Here is a 21,342-nt window from a genome sequence, read left to right as displayed (position 1 = left end):
AAGGCATTCTACAGCAAGTTAGACAAAGAAGCAGAAACGTGAGCAAATAAAATAAAGAAAAATAAATGTTTTGATCAACAGCACCAAACACCATTTCAAAGTTAACATATTTCACTCAATAGACTGATTTCACACTTAAAAGAGCACAGGCGATTCTTTGATACCATAAAGGCCCACTTTTAGCTTCAAATAAAAGAACACAAAATGGGGAGTGAAAATTTTGACCGTTAAAAAGCCTTTAACATATGATATAAATCACCACTAAACGCTACATATTTACCCAAAATAGGCGCGGAACACACTTCAAACACATCAAAACATTTATAGAAACCATGAAAACATACCATAGAAACGTAATATTACCGTTAGGGAATTTTTGAAAAAAAAAAGTATTTAACCCTGCAGGCTGCCGGAGGGAGGGTGATGGGTGGGAGACAACGAGGGGAGGCTACCCGGAGGTAACACCGGGAAAAGTGGCGGCGGATCTCCATATGATGCCTTTATCATATCACCAAGCCAAAATTAAGCCATATAGGCAACTTTTGACCACGAAATATGAAATGGTAAACTGGTGGCTGCCCCCTGACGTCATGTTTGGTTTACGGTAAGTGAAGGAAGCAAATATCAGCTTCTAAAATTATCGTTATACCTTCACCTTTTAATATTTACGAACTGTTTTACTCTCATATGTAAAATAAACCTAGAAATAAGTGAATGGTCTTATAAATACCTTTAATTGATGCAGATAAGGCAGTATGACCATTTGGTGATTAGTGCTTAGTGCTTGGTGGTGCTTGAAAACTGTCTGTAATATAGTAACATTCCACTTCACGTGTGTGTGTGTGTGTGTGTGTGTGTAGGCATGTTCTGAATGTGAGTTGGGGTGTTTTAAGTGTGTTTTTGGTATATAAGTGCGTCTTTTAAGTGTTTATAGCTGTGTGTGGGTATGTATGGGACAGTGTAGCCCACCGTCACCACCACCACTATTACCACCACCGCCACCACAAGATCACTATGCTGCTTTAACCAGTAGCAGAAGTTGTCTGTGAAGGCACTACGTGTGTATAACAGTAAGAATGTCTCTGATAACTATCTATTACTAAATCTATTATCAAATAGATATTATATCTGTATAAATATCACAATGATTTATTGGTTATTGTGATATCTTTATCTTCGTTATCGTGTCCAGCTATGGTTATTTGTCAAAGCAGTATATATCTAATTGTATCTAGTTATACAGCGAGTGTTGGCAGCTTCCGCGGGACAAGAAACAAGGTGCTTAAAAGGCAGATTATATATATATATATTTTTTTTTTTTCATTCTATTTCTATCTCCTGATATACGAGTATTTCTGACAATAAACCAGGGTGAAAGGATACTAAGTAGAGGAATATATACATTTTTCTATCTACATACACATCTACCTTGTTAGTTATGTACGAATTTATTTACTTATCTATCTGCCTATCCACGGTCCAGATATCTGGACCGTGTGCCTACCTATCCATTTATCTGTTTATTTATCCATCTGTCCATTTACGTATCTATCAACCTATCAAATTACCCGCTTATCTATTTATCTTCACCACCAGTACCTGCACCTACCCACTTTCGTCATCATGAACGGGAGTGTCAGTGATAGGCGAGGGACACAACGGCTTTATGTAATGCATCGCCAACTTTCGCCTACCGTGTCGTGTCAACTGGACGATCCCTGACGGCATACCCCTCCCGACCTACACGCCTCCGGACCCACGTAACACGGGCGTGGGCATGGGTGGAGGCGTGGGTGAGATACACGTGGTGTCAAGCGCTTATCCAATTCCCTTTGTCTCTGTCGTCTTCAGTGGGTTCTCTACACACTTGTCAAGTCGCTACACGTGCTCACTCGTGTACGGCAAGCTTTCCTGCCTCTCTCTCTCTCTCTCTCTCTGCGTGTGTGTGCGTACCGCAGCGGTGTCCAGGGAGAGTGTAATTAGAGCCTCAAGGGAAGAGGCACCTCAGGAGAGAGAGAGAGAGAGAGAGAGAGAGAGAGAGAGAGAGAGAGAGCATATTTGGAGGACAATGAAGGAAAATTACATAAAAACAGGAAAAAAGAAGGGAAAAAAGGAAGAGTAAAAAAGGAGGAGGAGGAGGATAAATGGGAGGACAAGGAGGAAAAACGGAGGACAAGGAGGCAAAAAAAGGACAAAAAACAAGAGGAGGAAGATGGAAGGAAAAGGAGGAAAAAAGGAAGACAAAAGAGGAAAGAAGGGAGAAGAAAAAAAAAAGGAAGGAGGAGGAAAATATGGAGGATAACAAGGAAAGAAGACAAGGAGGAAAAAGGGAGGAGGAGGAAAAAGAGGGACAAAGAGAAACAGAGGAGGAAAATTTTTGGAGGAAAGCATTTGGAGGAAAATGAAGAAAAAAATTATAAAAACAGGAAAAAAGGAGGTGGAAAAAAAGGAAGAGGAGGAGTAAAAAGGAGGAAGATAAATGGGAGGACAAAGAGGAAAAATGGAGGACAAGGAGGAACAAGGAGGAAAAAAAGGGGAAGGAGGAGGAAGATGGGAGGAAAAGGAGGAAAAATGGAAGACAAAAGAGGAAAAAGGGTGAAGGAAAAAAGAAGGAGGCAAAGGAAGGAAGGAAATATGGAGGACAAGGAGGTAAAAAAAGGAAGACAAATTAAGGAGGAAAAAGGGAGGAGAAGGAGGAAAAAAGGAGAAAAAAAGGAGGAGAAGGAAAAGGAGGAAAGAAAGAGGGGAAGGAAAATGGGAGGAGGAGAAAAAAAGGAAGAGGAGGAGGAAAAAACAAAGAGAGAGGGAAAAAAGGAAGAGTAGGAAAAATGGGAAGCCATTATTCATAGATTAAAAGCAGTGACCATGTACTACCACTGGCACATAAGAAGAGTCAGAATGTTAACTTTAGATAGAGGTATAAATATGTAGATACTAAGTGTAAGATAGAAATTTAAAATTAAATATTAACATCAAACACTATCCAAGGCATTTGATTTTTCTGAGGAAAAAAGGGTTTCACTGATATTTCAAGTGAGGATTACCAGGAAAAGCTACTAAATTGCTAGTGCATTGCCCTTTATGGTTTACCTTGTTTGCCAAGCTCCCTTTTATTCAGATCTACTTGAAATTTCTGGATGTTCTCTAAGTTTGAAGAGGCTGCTACAAGTGTCCTGAATAAAGAGTTGAGATGTCATGCAGAGTGCTATAGTATACCTGCTAGTTATCCTTGAACAGGACTTCCAGAAATGCTTTCAGCAATGGAAGACCTAACAGACGAAGTGTGTGAATCATGTTACAGTTAGAAGCCAAAAAGAAGTAAGCTGGGTATGATAATGAAAAAAAAAAAAAAAAAAAAAAAAAAGTAACTCGATAATTATAACCTTATTGGCGATAACCAATAACTGGCTATAAAATAAATCATCACGATAATTTATCACGATAACATCCACCTATGGTTATCTCTTGACCTAAGGTTAAATACTTTTTCAACAGACTTCATGTAGTAATACAAACTGGGAATAGATCTAATCAATCTTAGCTATGCTGGAGACTTGACCCAAATGCAAAGCAATGTAATTATAAAACCTATCAAGCAAAGCTTCTATATAACCTGATTTATGTCTACTGTTAGCTAACATATAAGGAACATATAAATGTAAAGAAATATGTGAAAACAAAATAGAGAAAAATAGTAAAAATGCAGGACTGAATGTGATGTATACCAAAATAAATTAATTGATACAGATAAAACTGGAATTGCAAAACTATTGTAAGAGGAAAATCTGAAGGCAGTACGTGTTAGGCAGTGTTTGTAAAAAAAAAAAAAAAAAGTCATTAACAATAACTATAATATATGGAAAGGAAACATGATTGATAAAGGTGTAAGTGCAAAATCATAATAAAACAATAAAAAAAAAGAGTTGAAGAGAAAAATAGTGAAGGAAAAGTAAAAAGAGGAGGTGGAGAAATCTTGACAGTAATATATAGCACCAATATCAAATAATATAGGCATGAGTCACCAGGACTGGCTTCATGCATCACCAAACTTCAATCAAACACTATAAGCACTTAGGATAATCAAAACTTCAAACATTCTGAGATATCAAGAACAAAACTGCAGTCCAATAAAATATTGATGAAGTTGATGCTAAAGCAAAAATCTAACTTGTTTGATCACTCATTATAAGGTAAGATTCACAAAATTAGACTGCTTTCATAAAGTTAGTAGTACTTTTTTTTTATTTTTACATATAACAGTAACATGGTATGATGTACAATACATCCTACATAACAGGAATAGGAAAAAATTATAAGAAATTTATTATTTCTCTTGGAAATCTGATAATTAGGTGATCCAATGTTATCTTGAATTATGTTTCTTAACACTTTTTAGTGTTTCTTCCACAGATTTCAAGGATGATGACCAAACATCAAGGGCATCAGAGCAAAAGATTACAAAATTTTACAGCACTATGCAAACTTATGTGACTAAAACCAAACACATGAAAAATCCTCTTATTATGATTTCTAACAATTACAGTCTCAACACCAGATATTGCTTGTACTCTGAGTAGAGTATATTTCCTGCAGATCAGTTCAATAATACTTATACAATGTATGAAAAAGAAAAGGAGAGAGAGAGAGAGAGAGAGAGAGAGAGAGAGAGAGAGAGAGAGAGAGAGAGAGAGAGAGAGAGAGAGAGAGAGAGAGAGAGAGAGAGAGAGAGAGAGAGAGAGAGAGAGAGAAATCCCTTAAGGAGAAAAGTTGCCCAAAATAGTTATATGATATTCCATGGAATTTTTCACACAGAATGACAGTATTCTACAACTATCTCCAATCATTGCATCCCCAAATGTTTTTGACCTTTGTGTATCTCTTCTGAATAAACCAATCTATCATTTATGGATATGAAAAAATTCACTACATTTCATGATACCACTACTTAGACAAATGTTCATAACAACTACGTTCCTATAGCAAATGAAATGAAGTATATCAAATTTTATTGAGCAAATGTATTAAACTCAATCTTCACCTGCTGGAATGGCATCCTCTAATCTTTTCACAAACTTGATGCGGATCTCTGTCACATTGTCTCCTTTTAGCTGGTCTGCGATGAACCAAGCCATCACCTCCATTTGTACCTGATAACAGATTTAAAGGAATATTCTGTAATAAGTACTAGACATTTCTAAACATTCAGAATATATAAAAACACATATTTAATACATAGGAACCTTGATTTTCAAACTTAAATCATTACAGAAGACCATTCACAAAACAAAATGTTAAAACACCAAAACCATTTTTCCCATAGGAATCAATGTAAAATACATTAATCCATTGCTGCACCACAAGGCTGTGTTTGAAAATGACTCAGCACACACTCCATGCTCCCCATAGGCAAATGGGCAAGCCTCTTAATGTGTAGCCCCTGTTCACCTAGCAGTAAATAGATATGGGATGTAACTCGAGGGGTTGTGGACTCGCTTTCTTGGTGTGTGGAGTGTGTGTTGTGGTCTCAGTCCTAACCGAAGATCGGTCTATGAGCTCTGAGCTCGCTCTGTAATGGAGAAGACTGGCTGGGTGACCAGCAGACAACAATGGTGGTCGTGAATCAATGTAAAAATAGATTAATTTGTTGCTGGACCCAAGGGCTGTGTTTAAGAGAATGACTCAGCATGCATCCCATGCTCCCTCCTTGCAGCATGTATCCTCCATGAATTGTTTCTGTGTGCCTCAGCTGAAATAAACAAAAGATCATTGTTGCTATAGTAACAGCATCTAACTGACAGCAAGACGGCATTTGCTGGTCTTCCTGACAATGTTTTTTGTGTATCACTAGCTGTCCTGGAATAGGTGAGGCACCTCTGTGCTGCAATCAGTTGTGATGATGTCATTAGCCAATATTGCAATCCAAATAAACATCTTGCAGAATCTGGTGACTTTCAAGACTTGCCATACCAATAAAACATCTTTGAAATAACACTACTATTCCACACACATGTGGAAAAACAGAAAGAACTTTATTACAAATGTAGAACAATTGAAAAATTATCTCCAAGATGTTTTGGTGGTATGGCAAGTAATGAAATTCTATGAGATGTTTGTTCAGGCTGCCATACTGGCAAATGCTCGCAGCACAGAGGCACTTCACTTATTCCAGGACAGATAGTGATGCATGATAAACATTGTTAGGAAGATCAGTGTATGCAGTCTTGGTGTCAGTTACATCCTGTTACTAAAGAAACAATGATCCTTTGTTTATTCCAGATGTGAGGTGCACAAAAATATTTGGTGGAGGATAGTTGCTACGTGGAGTGTAGAATCATGCCGAGTTGAGTCATATTTCACCTAAATCTCTGCCAGAAATCAGCCAACTAGTTCAGCCATAGACATTTCTGTGGATTGTTCCCAAAGGTAGTAGTTATTGTACAACAACTGGGACAATTTTAAGCTCAAAATTTTATTTGGCGTCTGACTTGTTTGAAAAGTGAGATGGTTTAGCAACCAAGGTTCCACTGTATGCAGGCAAAAAACTGGTGTCTTCTCTACATAACAAAAATCTTTTTAAAGTTCAGGTTATAAGAAGGTGGAAATAAAGAAGCTGGCAGGGAGTTCTAGAGTTTACCAGAAAACAGGATGAATGATTAAGAATATTGGTTAACTTTTCCATTGGAGAGGTGAACAGAATAGCAGTGAGAAAAATGAAGAAGGTCTTATGCAGTGTGACTGTGGGGAGGAGGAAGCATAGAGTTAGCAGAGTCAAGAGCAGCTGGCATGAAAATAGTGGTAAAAATAGTAATGAATAAAGGCTGGATACAGTCAGTTAGAGGAGAAAAGCTGATAAGAAGAAAAGCTTCTAATTCCATCCTGTCTAAAAGAGCTGTATGAGTGAAAGACTCCATACAAGTGAAACATACTATATACATGGATGAATAAGGCCTCTTTAGAAGTTAGCAGTTGTGGGGGAGGAGGAGAAAAACTGGCAGAGATGACTCAGAAAGTTTAACTTTATAAATGTATATGTACTTTTTAGAATGTAATCTCACTGTAGGTAGGGATACAATGAATGGAGGAAAAACCACTCCAAATAAGGAATTCTCAATATTTACAGAATTAATCTCTTCATCCAATAACAATGATCTATAATGTATGTATCACCTACATTCATATTAAAAATGTACAGGGAACTTGGCCTCATAACAAATAACAAAAGAGGAGTATGAAAAAATCTTAAATTATTAGTCACAAATCAGATTCGTAAGAGTATACGGTACTTACCATTTCACAGGCTCCTCGGATTATTCCAGCCAGGATGTTGGAGTACCTGAGGCCAAGGCAGTGGTCTGGCAACTCTACAAATTCTGCTAAGGGGTTGGTTTCTAACACAACAGAAAATTCATCACCACCAGGATTCCAGCTTCCAATGCTTGGTGATACTCCAAGGTAAAGCTTGAAAGCTTGCTGAGGAAAATTATGAAATTATTACATATCACAAGGCTTTGTCAGAAAATATTTCCTACAACTAAACATTTCCAAAACATATGAGAATAAAAAAGAATAGAAATATTTGGCAGCAACAGAATCAAATAAATTGTGGAAATTTAAAGAACTCTCTTCAAGGCACAAGCTTTTTAGATTTCATAAATATATGTTCTTATTTTTTTCAGTATTTGTGTAACCTACAATATAATTTCATAGTAATACAATATAATGCACATTATATGTATCTTGGTTTCCATGACCTCAATGAGATTGCATACAAATTGGCAAACAGACCATTTCTACAAATCTTTTATTTAGTCAGCACCTTGTTGACTACTTGTATAATTCTAGGTGGTAGATGAGCTGTGCAATAAGTTAAATAGTAAAACTAATAGCTCTAATAAAGTGTTAAAACATTTAAGAACTAGTCTTTTTAATCTACAAGAGTGCACCAATTAATTAACAGTCATCTGCAAACTACAGTTTCATTATAGTACTAGAAAAAAATGTAAGGTATCAAATTGACCATTCCTATGTTTTAGAATCAATTTTAGAAGCAAAGATTGGTAAAAAAAAAGTACACTAAATAATACACAGATACATGAATCACCTGTCAATCTCAAGAGTCACCAAAATTAAAAGGATAACAGCTCTACTTCTTGACCTGTACCATGATTCATAAATAAAATTACCTGTATTTTATCTGCTGTGTCCCGGAGGTCATAGCATCTGCCTGGGTTAGCTCGGGCAAGAAAGTCTTCAATGAGTCTCATGCCAATATTGTAACCCATTCTTTCCAGCTGACGATTCACATCATCAACATTTTCGTAATCCTTCAACAGCTGTGCTACAAGTGATCCATAGGTCAATGTGAACAGCTCTCCACTCTGTAATGATTTTGCAATCAAGTAATAGTATATCTATATACCTTACTATTTTTCCATTAATCTACCTATCTTTCTATTTACAGGTACAAATGTAGTGTTCAGTTTGCTATCTCATCCACCTCTTTGCATTTTTTGTAAGAGGTCAAGTTAATAAGGCTAAGGAGGAACACAGATGTTAAGATGATGAACCTAAGACTAGTTTGTGAGGCAACCAGGACTGAGGATCAAGAAAATAAAGGCAGAGTTCTGCAGGTTTTTCCACATATAAATAAAAGTTGCCTTGACAACAGGTATAGTATGTACAGTAATATACCCACACCAGCTTTACTCACTCTCCATGACCAAGTGCAGGGTTCAAATACTTAATTTGAGATGTGATAAAAGGCCTATTACCTAATATACTAACTCTGAATGCCACACACACACACACACACACACACACACACACACACACACACACACACACACACACACACACACACACACTGTATAGTGTAGTGGTTAGCACACTTGGCTCACAACCGAGAAGGCCCGGGTTCGAGTCCCAGGCACAGCGAGGCAAATGGGCAAGTCTCTTAATGTGTAGTCCCTGTTCACCTATGTAACATCAAGTAGGTAAGGGATGTAACTTGAGGGGTTGTGGCCTTGCTTTCCTGATATGTGGAATGTGTTGTGGTCTCAGTCCTACCCGAAGATCGGTCTATGAGCTCTGAGCTTGCTTCATAATGGGGAAGGCTGGCTGGGTGACCAGCAGGCAACCATGGTGAATTACACACACACACACACACACACACACACACACACACACACACACACACTAATACCTCAAGTAAGGAGTTCACATCTGACAAAACTATGGCCTCCACACACACAGTCACACACATAGGTGCATGCGCGCGTGCACGATGGAATATATCTGGATTTAAAAAAGGCCTTTGATAAGGTACCACACCAGAGACTGATCTGGAAACTTGAAATGGTAGGAGGAGTGCATGGCAGTTTACTAAAATGGATGGAAGACTTTTTGGTAGGAAGAGAAATGAGAACAATAATTAAGGACAGACCATCAGAATGGGGATTGGTGGAGAGTGGAGTTCCACAGGGATCAGTGTTGGCACCAGTAATGTTCGCAGTCTACATAAATGACATGGTGGATGGGGTGTCCAGTTATGTGAGCCTATTTGCAGACGATGCAAAATTGTTACGAAAAGTGAGATGTGACAAAGATTGCGAACTACTCCAGGAAGACTTGGACAGAATATGGAAATGGAGCTGTACATGGCAAATGGAGTTCAACACGACAAAATGCAAGAAAATAGAGTTTGGCAAGAGTGAAAGAAGAATCAGGAGTATGTACAAGATAGGAAATGAAGACATAAAACCAGTCATGAAGAAAAAGACCTTGGGGTGACAATTACCAATGACCTATCGCCAGAGAGACATATAAACAAAATAATTGGAGAAGTATTGAACTTATTGAGGAACATAAGAGTGGCGTTCGATATCTAGATGAAGAAATGATGAAGAAAATAATTACTGCAATGATAAGACCGAGGCTTGAATATGCAACAATACAGTGGGCTCGAACTTAAAGAAACACATAAGGAAACTAGAGAAAGTACAGAGGGCTGCAACGAAAATGGTGCCTGACTTAAGAGATTTGACTTATGAAGACAGACTGAAAAGAATGCAACTTCCAACCCTGGAAAACAGAAGAGAAAGGGGAGACCTGATAGCAATATACAGAGTGATGATTGGCATGGAAAAAATGGATAGGGAAGATCTGTGTATGTGGAATGGAAGAATGTCGAGAGGGCATGGGAAAAACTAAAATGGCCACTTATAGGAGAGATGTGAAAAATATAGCTTCCTCATAGAAGGGTGGAAGCATGGAATAGTTTAGACGTGGAAGTGGTCAACGCAAGGAATATTCATGATTTTAAGAAAAAGCTGGACATTAATAGATATGGAGACGGGACAACACGAGCATAGCTCTTTTCCCGTATGTTACAATTAGGTAAATACAATTAGGTAAATACACACACACACACACACACACACACACACACACACACACACACACAGAGATGTATTGAGATGTGAAACAGTTTAAATGAAGAAGTAGTGTCTGCAACGAGTGTGCATACTTTTAAAGTAAGATTGGATAAGTGTAGATATGGAGACAGGGCCACACGAGCATAAAGCCCAGGCCATGTAAAACTACAACTAGGTAAATATAACTAGGTAAATACACACACACACACACACACACACACACACACACACACACACACACACACACACACACACACACACACACACACACACACACACACACGATGCGAAACTGTGCAGTCATAAAACAAAAAGAGGATTGTGAAATACTGCAGGAAGGCTTAAACAAGATCTGGAAATGGAGTAAAAAATGGGAGATGGAATTCAATGTGGACAAAAGCCATGTCATGGAAATGGGAAAAAGTGAAAGACGACCAGTGGGAATCTATAAGATGGGAGATGGGAGTAGAACTAGAAAAAGTAAAAAAAGGAAAAGACTTGGGAGTGACGATGGAAGAAAACAATCAACCGGTAAGCCACATTGATAGAATTTTCAGAGACATATAATTTACTAAGGAATATTGGATTAGCATTTCACTATATGGACAAAGAAATGATGAAGAAATTGATAAGTACTAAAATAAGACCCAGATTGGAATATGCAGAAGTGGTGTGGACCCCCATAAAAAGAAACACATAAGGAAATTGGAGAGACTACAAAAAATGGCTACAAGAATGGTTCCAGAATTTAAAGGGATGACATATGAGGAGAGACTAAAAGCTATGGATCTACCAACCCTGGAACAGAGAAGAGAGAGAGGGGATCTGATACAAGTTTATAAATTAATTAACGGAATGGATCAAGTGAAGAAACTAATCCTGAGAGAAGAATATGACATTAGAAGCACAAGATCGTATAGTAAGAAACTGAGGAAGGGAAGATGTCTGAGAGATGTTAAAAAATATAGTTTCCTGAAAAGATGTGTTGAGACTTGGAACAGTTTGAGTGAGGAAGTGGTGTCAGCAACGAGTGTGCATAGTTTTAAAGAAAAATTGGATAAGTGTAGATATGGAGACGGGGCCACACGAGCGTAAAGCCCAGGCAATGTAAAACTACAACTAGGTAAATACAACTAGGTAAATACATCCTTGGCTCTGCCTACACTGACTATGATCACACCCTATCTACCCTCAATCTCTCCACACTGGCTACCAGACACCAAGCGGCCCTTGTCAGGCTGGGTAGAGGCCTGCTGCACCATCCACGGCTACAACACCTCCTTCCCCCCTGACACACCCCAGCCAACCCATGCCACGTGTCACACAAACATAGTCATGCTACTTAAGGCCCCAAGAACCAACCGTTACCATCATAAGTGCTTTCCCCTCTATGGTGCGAGCCATAAACAGCTAAGTTAAGGTTCCAACCTTAAGTCTCCCTCAATCCCCATGTGTACATTTTTAGTATGTACTGCGATTACTAATAAACCGTATTATTATTATTATTATTATTATTATTATTATTACACACACACACACACACACACACACACCAATATCTCAAAGAATGAGTTCATATCTAATAAAACCACAGCCTCCACACACAGACACACACACACACACACACACACACACACACACACACACACACACACACACACACACACACACACACACACACAATTACAAGTTCACTAAATGAAGGGAAAGTTCCACTAGAATGGGAAAGAGCCAATGTAATACTACTGATATTCAAAGGAGGAAGGATAAATGAGCCATTAAATTACATACCAGTGTCACAATGTGACTGCCAACCTTACAAGATAGAAGAGAACAAGGAGACCTAACAAGATAGTCAATGGTATTGAAAAGATAGACAAGGAAGACCTGGTGTTGGTGACAGAAGAAGATAGAAGGACAAGAGGTCATGTAAAGAAGATCAGGATGAGCCAGTGTCTGAAGGATATTGGAAAATACAGTTTTCCACACAGAATGGTGGAGAAGTGGAATGCATAAAATAATGAAGTTGTTACAGCACATAATGTGCATAACTTTAAGGGAAAATTGGATAAACGGAGACGTGGAGACAGGACACTATGAGCCCCACTCGAACCCTATACAATACAACTAGGTAAACACACACACACACACACACACACACACACACACACACACACACGCCCGGTAGCTCAGTGGTTAGAGCGCTGGCTTCACAAGCCAGAGGACCGGGGTTCGATTCCCCGGCCGGGTGGAGATATTTGGGTGTGTCTCCTTTCACGTGTAGCCCCTGTTCACCTAGCAGTGAGTAGGTACGGGATGTAAATCGAGGAGTTGTGACCTTGTTGTCCCGGTGTGTGGTGTTTGCCTGGTCTCAGGCCTATCCGAAGATCGGAAATAATGAGCTCTGAGCTCGCTCCGTAGGGTAACATCTGGCTGTCTCGTCAGAGACTGCAGCAGATCAAACAGTGAAACACACACACACACAGACACAATTTAATACCAAGAAATGTCATGTGATGGATATGGGTAAAAGTAATAAAGGACCTATGTGGGAATACAAAATGGGAGAAGAGATTATAATGAAGAGGAAGGAAGAGAAAGACCAAGAAATGGTTATACAAGACATTTCACAAGTAATGAGTTCACATCTAATAAAGTTATGACTCTGTCTATAAGTAAATTTAATGAGAAAGCTTTTAACTAATCATAAATATGCAGTTCAAATCTTCTATCTTGAATGAGTGCATGACATCATAGACTCCAATCGTCCCACACATTATTTCACCCATCCATTCTAGTTTCTGTGGATAGGGCAGTGTTACCCTTCCTGCAAAACAGAACTTGAAATTCTGAAGAAAAATCATAAGAATGATTGTGGCAAACCTTGATGATAATGACATATAAGAGACTATGAGTGAAGATGAACTGAATACAGAGAATCTTTTCAGAGAGGTTTTTGATGACTTTCCTAGATGTGCTCAGTAGCTAAAAGAAATAGCTAGTAAAAATATAAATACAACATTGCGAGGGACAGTAAAGAATAAGAGGAGACAGGAGGCTGGCTGTGTTGGTGATAAAAACTTGTACTAATATATGGTACTTTTCAGACACATTATGTGTTTCAACATAATTCAATCATCTGGGTGTCTTTTCAAGGCCAGTTTATTTATAAAAGGTCACCGAGACATGGAAATATGCTTATAGTGGGTGAATGTGCAGAATGAATGAGGTAACTTAAGTGTCAGGTGGGAGGCTAACTGAGTAATGGAGATAAGAATGGCAATATGGATATGAGATACACTATGACACTTAGTTGAATTTACAAATAATAACTCCACATGGAACAACTAATGATGTGCATATGGTAATGAATACTCACTGTCCAATACATATGTTGGAGCTTTGTTTTGGGTCACACATAGTTATGTTGGTGACATGATATGTTGGCACTAGTGTGGATGTATAATCCCTGGCTACCTGGCCCATGTACAGCAGTCTAAGTTCCCAGCTGTGTATTTTCCCTGCAATGCTCTCTCTTTCTCTCTCTGGTATTTGTTCAGAATCACTACAAACTTACCCCTACTCTTCATGCTGCATATTTCAAACTGCATACAGTATATGTGTTTCAGTTAGATTAGGTTTGATTTAGTCAAGTCAGATTTATTTAGGTTAGGTTTAATTTGGCTATATTTAGTTGGGTCAGGATCTTAGCAGTAAGAGTGGGATAAAGAATACTTTGTGACCTAGCCCAACATGGTAATATTTCAAACCACAAAAAAAAAAAAAAATATATATATATATATATATATATATATATATATATATATATATATATATATATATATATATATATATATATATATATATATATATATATATATACACACACTGGTCCGTGGTACAGTGGAACCCTGTGTGCTTTGGGATCCGAGGGGTCTCCAAGCGCACGGGTTCGAATCCTGTCCACGGTCAGAGTGCAGGTTTGGCTTCCTCACTCAGGGCAACGGTTTCCTAGCGGGTGGGCTTTGAGATAGGAGGTACCCTAAAAAAGAAATTCCCGTGAAAAGCCCACAGGGTATAAAAAAAAAAAAAAAAAACTGGCTACTCAAACCTGCGTGATATGGTCCAGGCAACCAGGGACTACATGTTGACACCAGTGCCAATATGTCTTGCACTGCATCACAAATTCTAAGCCTGTGCCAATGAGGCATGCTTGCTTGGAGGAATACAGTGTACTCTGGGACAGTATGATGGTTTCCACTAAGAAATGGTGCATAATTTAGCTTCTCCCACCATAAACCCCTATTTTCCCATCACATCCCCAAGCTTGCTAGGGATGTATAAATACTGTTCTGCAATTTTATTGGTTAGAATAGTGTAGGGTTGGATATGGGGCAGAACATTCCTAAATAAGTAAGGTTAATGATTACAAAAGAATAGGATAGCACAGTGAGGGCACGGGACTAGATATTTCCGGTTTGTTAATTATTTTCTTCAATATTTTTCCCAAAGTCAACGCTTCCCTATCTAGACTTTTAAGATTTCTCAAATTTTGCCAATTTTGACCTACAACGTGGCAAAGTCTCAATGTAAAACCCTGCTTTGCCACCATTTCCCAAAGCTTGCTTGTCGTGGATACAGGCCGCAATAAGGAGGTATATTTGGTAAGATTTACTGACTTAGTTACTGATATTGGGAGTTGCTTAGCTTTGGAGGTAACCTAGAGCGAGGAACGGTCACGGGCTTGAAGTATATCTAAGTACATTACTTTCCCAATCTTACCAAACACCGTTTTATCATGAAATCCATGAACGCGTTCTGTATTCTTAACAATAAGTAAGGATATTATAAGAATCTGCACTTTCCTATAGGTGGAGGCTGTAGTGAGGAGGGAACACGCCCACCACAACACTACCACCACTCAAAAACCTATCTGTACCAATTTCAAAATATTTCAAGTTTAATAAACGACAATAATTCTCACCACTTTCTTTGGATCGGCTGGTCGAAGGCCTTGACGAGACATTTCACTGTTATTTTGCTACTCACTGTACACCGTCCTCGTCTCGGAGTTTGACACCTGCTGGTGTGTGCGTGTGTGTGTGTGCACACCCGTAACATTTATATTCGTGATCCCTTCTAACTATATGAATAAAATGTGCATGTATGGAGATCCATTCTAAGTTACTTTTTATCAAAACATGTTTTTGAGGCATAGAAGTATTGACATTACTAAAGAAAGCCATCAGTATCACTGACAAGAAAAGGAGTGTAGACTGTAGCTTACCACTGGAACGTAGATATTTTTCGATCAATTTGCAGTTTCACCCCTGGGATGCCCCAAGAGTTAATATATATATATATATATATATATATATATATATATATATATATATATATATATATATATATATATATATATATATATATATATATATATATATATATATATATATATATATATATATATATATATATATATATATATATATATATAAGGATAGGAATTTTCTTAAACACATCTGAAAATTAGGATTGCTCCCTTCGTGTTCTAGGCATCAAAATACAACCATTGATGCAATCCTTATTGCTTAATGTCAGACTGACGCCTTTCTTTTACCGAAGTATTGTTTATATAACCAAAAGAATGTATGAAATGATAATGAAAAAAATAATTTTGAGTGTTCAACTGTTGCACATTGTGTTAATACGAGTGGTGAGGTGCTCCTCTCCTTGCCACAAAATCAATAACTATCTGGTTAGGGTTCATTATTCCAACCTATGTGAAAACTTAACAAGGTCTCTGACCGAAGATTTCAAAAGGAAGAGAGGGAGAAGTGACTCAGTGACTACTCACTAAGTTAGTGAGTCAGTGAGCGAGTCACTCACCGAGTAGTACTACTTGACGTCCAGTTTGTGGAAGAACTGGAAGGCTGCCACGAGGCACCATTTGGACTAATTGAAGCACTGCGGCTCCTCCTCGAAGTGGTCGCATAGACAGAGAGATAAAATATCACACACACACACACACACACACACACACACACACACATGAAGGTGTTGAAATAGCAAACGGAGAAGGACGGCCATGCCCGGTCTGTCTCGCTGGCGTTGAAGTGGGGAACATCTTAACATTTCTTCGGGATCCGCGTCAGGGGCGGTGCTCCACGCGGCCCAGCCCTAGGAATTACTTGTTCATGGTGGCGGCAGCGGTGGCGGAGACGAGAAGGCATAGAGCATAGAACACCTATAAGGGGATGCCTTTGCGTCACACTGCCGCGCCGGGCCCTTCTTATACTATGGTGGGCGGCCCCCATGTGGCGAAGACACCCGACACTTGCAGCAATGGCATGCCCAGGGAGCGGGAGAGGTGGATTAGGTATTGGCAGAGATGAGGAGGGGTTGTGTGGGGTTAAGAGGCGCAAAATGACAGGACACTGAGGACAGTAAGCCAGGGGAAGGCGCTTCCCCGCCACAACCTGTCTTGCAGACACTCAGGTGCAGGCAGTGGTCGGGTGCTGGTACGCACGCACACTAACACACGGGTTTGCTGACTGCGTCTCTTATATGCTTTATTTGCTGTGTGTGTGTGTGTGTGTGTGTGTGTTTCACTATTTGATCTGCTGCAGTCTCTGACGAGACAGCCAGACGTTACCCTACGGAACGAGCTCAGCGCTCATTATTTCCGATCTTCGGATAGGCCTGAAACCAGGCACACACCACACACCGGGACAACAAGGTCACAACTCCTCGATTTACATCCCGTACCTACTCACTACTAGGTGAACAGGGGCTACACGTGAAAGGAGACACACCCAAATATCTCCACCCGGCCGGGGAGCTGGCTTGTGAAGCCAGCGCTCTAACCACTGAGCTACCGGGCGTGTGTCTGTGTGTGTGTGGGTGTGTGCATTGCCGTCTGACTCGCCCTGCTAGCTGGGGCATGCAGGATATGGCAGGCGTGTGTGGGGTCTGCGGGGCACTGTCAAGCCTGGGAGAGTGAAGAAAGTTAATTATAGACTTAATTAATATTTCTCAATTTATAAATAAAACTTATATTCCATAACTATAAACCAGAAATCGTTATATTCTCTACTTATCTAAAATAAACAGCACAAAAAAAAAAACACTACACTTAATGACAAGGTAACACTCACCGACCCACCCACTCCCACCCACACAAACATGCACACAACATACACACAACATATTAGATATTAGATAGAGTGGAATCAAAAGCTTTTCGTCTCATCAACTCTCCTCTGACTGACTCTTCAGCCTTTTTCTCACCGCTGAAATTATGCATCTCTTTCTATATTATATAGCTATTTTTATGCTAACTGCTCTACTAACTCTACTGATCTTGCTAATTGCATGCCTCCCCTCTTCCTGCAGCCTCACTGCACAAGGCTTACTTATTCCTCTCGTCCCTATTCTGTCCAACTCTCTTATACAAGGGTTAACCAGCATTCTCAATCATTCACACCTTTCTCTGGTAAACTTGGGAACTCCCAGCCTGCTTCTGTATTTCCATCTTCCTACGATTTGACTTCTTTTAAGAGGGAGGTTTCAAGACATTTGTCTAAGACCTATATCTAATTCTTTACTATTCTTTTAGGAAGCTTGCATTCAAGTGGGCCTTGTTTTAATGTTTTGTTGCCCTTGGTAAGTTTTCCTCTTGCATAAAAAAGAAAAGTGTTTTACGTCACAAGAGACGGCAGCAAGGCGGGGCACGCAGATCCCTTCACACTCACTGATACCCAAAATAAATTAATAAAGACGGGTGAAAACACACACACACACACACACCCGGTGTGTGGTGTGTGCCTGGTCTCAGGCCTATCCAAAGATCGGAAATAATGAGCTCTGAGCTCGTTCCGTAGGGTAACGTCTGGCTGTCTCGTCAGAGACTGCAGCAGATCAAACAGTGAAACACACACACACACACACACACACACACACACACACACACACACACACACACAGATAGATAGATAGATAGATAGATAGATAGTTTATTGACCACAGTATGCCATTACATGTAGGAATTATTATAAAATTATTCATAATATAGATCATAGTTGATCAATACATTATTCAAAACAAAACAAAAAAATACCCTAAGAAAATATAAACTGTAGTCCACAAATCGCAAACTGAACTTAGAATCAAGCTACTGCTAAAACACACACAAAGAGAGGTTATACTCAAATGTTTTTTATCTTCATATACAAAACTATCTAGAAGTATTAAACTTCATCTGCAAGCTAAAAAGACAACTAACTAAAAAAACAAGAGATATAATATCACACAAACTGTAATATAAAAGCAATAAAACAAAGTTTAATAGATACATTTACAGAACTAAAACGAATAACATATCAAAACGCGAAACATTAAAAGCTTAACATCTACTGGCAATCGACCGCGTCCCCGTCTATTCCACACACTGCTTCACCATCTCCACAATGAAAGGAAAGACAACACACCCACCCACGCACGCGCGCACGCACCGTGCGGGAGGGAGCCAGGTCTGGGTCAGGGTCTGGGTCCAGCCGGTGTTGATGACGTCACAAATATACGTTACGCAAACCATTTTGAAGTTGAAGATTTGCAAAAAGGTAGATAGAGACGAATGCTTGATAAATTCTAACTTGTCATCAATCAAAACTAACTTTTAAAGTTAAAGATTATTCCATGAGTGAGTAATAAGAAAATATTTCAAAGAACACAGTAAATGAAAATGTTATAATTTCAACATGCTTAAAACAATTTTAAAGCCCATCAACTTATTCAATAGGATCACAAACAGCTTTTTTTTAGAATATGAACTACTTTCAGAACATACTAAAACTTAGCAGTACGTTGAAATAAAAAAATAATCCTTTATATAGATCGCTTTACACACTTTTAACGGCGATATAAGTCACTCTTCAAACCCGCACATTTAGCTTATCAGGAGCGAAACGTACTTTAACCATCATAAACGATTTTTGAAAGCACAAACACTTCATTATAAGTTGTAATAAAAAATCAAAGATACCGTTTTTCCAAATTTCTACAAGAAACTGGGCTCTTATCAAATCCTTAAACACCAAATCACCGTATTTCACGCAATACAAAGATAGAATACAGTCAAAATACTCCTAAACATATGTAGAGAGCATGAACATTTACTTGTAGACGAAATTAAAACATTGTTGGATCTGGTCAGGGTGATGCAAACTGGGGTCAGTTGATTTCATCAAGATGGCCGCATAGGAGGACCGGCAACCAGCTATTCCTCCTCACTGGTTCTCCATGATACACAAAGCTGGCGATGTGGATATATTTCAACAACGATATGAAAGACTAAGCATGCAGCTTCCACTCTGTGACATGTCTGATTTGTAAGTAACAAATACCCATCATCTCTGTCCATCCTTTAGTTTACGGACGGAAAGGTAGCATTTTAGCGGCTTTTAAGTATCTGCAGGCGTTAGTTCATTGATGTATAATTCTGGAGGTTAGGGCGGTCAAGTTTGAGCAGATGAGGACGAGTTATGACAGCGAAATATTCAATTATATATTATGTTTGCTAGTGAAGGCGGTCTTTGGCCACCACAGGTCTCTTACAGAGATTGTTTTCCAAGGAAGCATGCACGATTAGCTGGGTTTTCAAAGCCGTTTATTCTTTTAATAGTGTAGAAATCTTGTTAATCCTTCATGTGCACTAAAATCATAAAAACACTTTAAATCCTGAGTCACTTCAAATAGCGGCTCTTTGAGGTTGGTTTCCCGAGCTAACTACACTCCGCCTCAAATCTGTACTGTAGATTAAACCAATGTTGATCATCTATCACTAGAACGGCATAAGCACTCTTAAAAACCCGTGTCTTCAAATGGAGCTTATCAATATAGAAATCCTGTTAATATATCACCAGAACAGTAAAAACACTCTTAATATCCTATGTCACTTCAAATAGAAGCTTTTACAAGTTTCGGAAGCACTGTGCTAAATGGCCCACCTCCTCCAACCTCCATTATCCACCTTCAAGGAGACACTGGTGTCTAGACCAGGAGGAGAGGTCAGAGCAGCAGCTCAGTAGAGGTGGAAGGTGGCGCCACTGTCTAGATCAGAGCAGCAACAATAGACATAATAACAAGTTTATTATTTGAAAAGAAAATTTGCTATATAGAGTAATATTGAAATTACTGCATGTAAAGGTACAGCTTATTTTGTGCTTATATTTATAATAATAGCAACAATATAGGCTAAGTAGGCGTAACAATATAACATGAGACCTCACAAACCAAACTACGTATATATTCACTACCAAATACCATGAACTTTGCAGAACGAGTGATTAATTAAGCCTGATCTACTTTGGTACGTCTCTGAGGGAAGAGGACAAAGAGGAGAAGTATAGTAAAACAAACAAAGGAGAAAAATGGAGGAAAGAGAGAGGGTAGGGATCAAGTAAGAGAAAGAAGAGGAGAAAGAGAAGGAAAAGAAAACGGAAAAACTACACTGGAGGAAATCATAAGGCAAGGCAAAACTTATCTTAATAAGTTTCTTTTTATTTCCCTTTTCTGCACGATCATAAAATTTTCTACTGCTATCACTGTTCTATACCGCGTGTGTATGTGTGTTTGTGTGTGTGTGTGTTTCACTTTCACTGTTTGATCTGCTGCCGTCTCTGACGAGACAGCCAGACGTTACCCTACGGAACGAGCTCAGAGCTCATTATTTCCGATCTTCGGATAGGCCTGAGACCAGGCACACACCACACACCGGGACAACAAGGTCACAACTCCTCGGTTTACATCCCGTACCTACTCACTGCTAGGTGAACAGGGGCTACACGTGAAAGGAGACACACCCAAATATCTCCACCCGACCGGGGAATCGAACCCCGGTCCTCTGGCT

The 21,342-nt window shown here is 39.1% G+C and overlaps 1 protein-coding gene across 1 annotated transcript; it reads right to left on the bottom strand.

Moving 5' to 3' along the window:
• Window positions 1-4,219: 4,219 nt before the first annotated feature.
• Window positions 4,220-15,569, bottom strand: LOC123504227 (trafficking protein particle complex subunit 3-like). The gene is made up of 4 exons (XM_045254590.1): window positions 15,418-15,569; window positions 8,184-8,378; window positions 7,288-7,470; window positions 4,220-5,147 (listed from the first exon to the last, which is right to left on the bottom strand). The coding sequence occupies exons 1-4, from the start codon at window positions 15,457-15,459 to the stop codon at window positions 5,028-5,030; spliced, it is 540 nt and encodes a 179-aa protein (XP_045110525.1). The 5' UTR covers window positions 15,460-15,569; the 3' UTR covers window positions 4,220-5,027.
• Window positions 15,570-21,342: the final 5,773 nt, after the last annotated feature.

The sequence above is a fragment of the Portunus trituberculatus genome, chromosome 15 (genome assembly GCF_017591435.1).
Source record: "Portunus trituberculatus isolate SZX2019 chromosome 15, ASM1759143v1, whole genome shotgun sequence".
NCBI lineage: Eukaryota > Metazoa > Arthropoda > Malacostraca > Decapoda > Portunidae > Portunus > Portunus trituberculatus.
Note: the sequence above shows the minus strand (reverse complement) of the source record. Positions and strands in the feature narration are given on the sequence as shown.

Bases quoted from the DNA above. Each gene is read 5' to 3' on its own strand.
- LOC123504227 (XM_045254590.1), bottom strand. From the start codon at position 15,459: ATGTCTCGTCAAGGCCTTCGACCAGCCGATCCAAAGAAAGTG. The intron at 8,379-15,417 runs GTGAGAATTATT...AAATCATTACAG, and splicing joins CAGCCGATCCAAAGAAAGTG to AGTGGAGAGCTGTTCACATT. The intron at 5,148-7,287 runs GTAAGTACCGTA...ATCTGTTATCAG, and splicing joins TCCGAGGAGCCTGTGAAATG to GTACAAATGGAGGTGATGGC.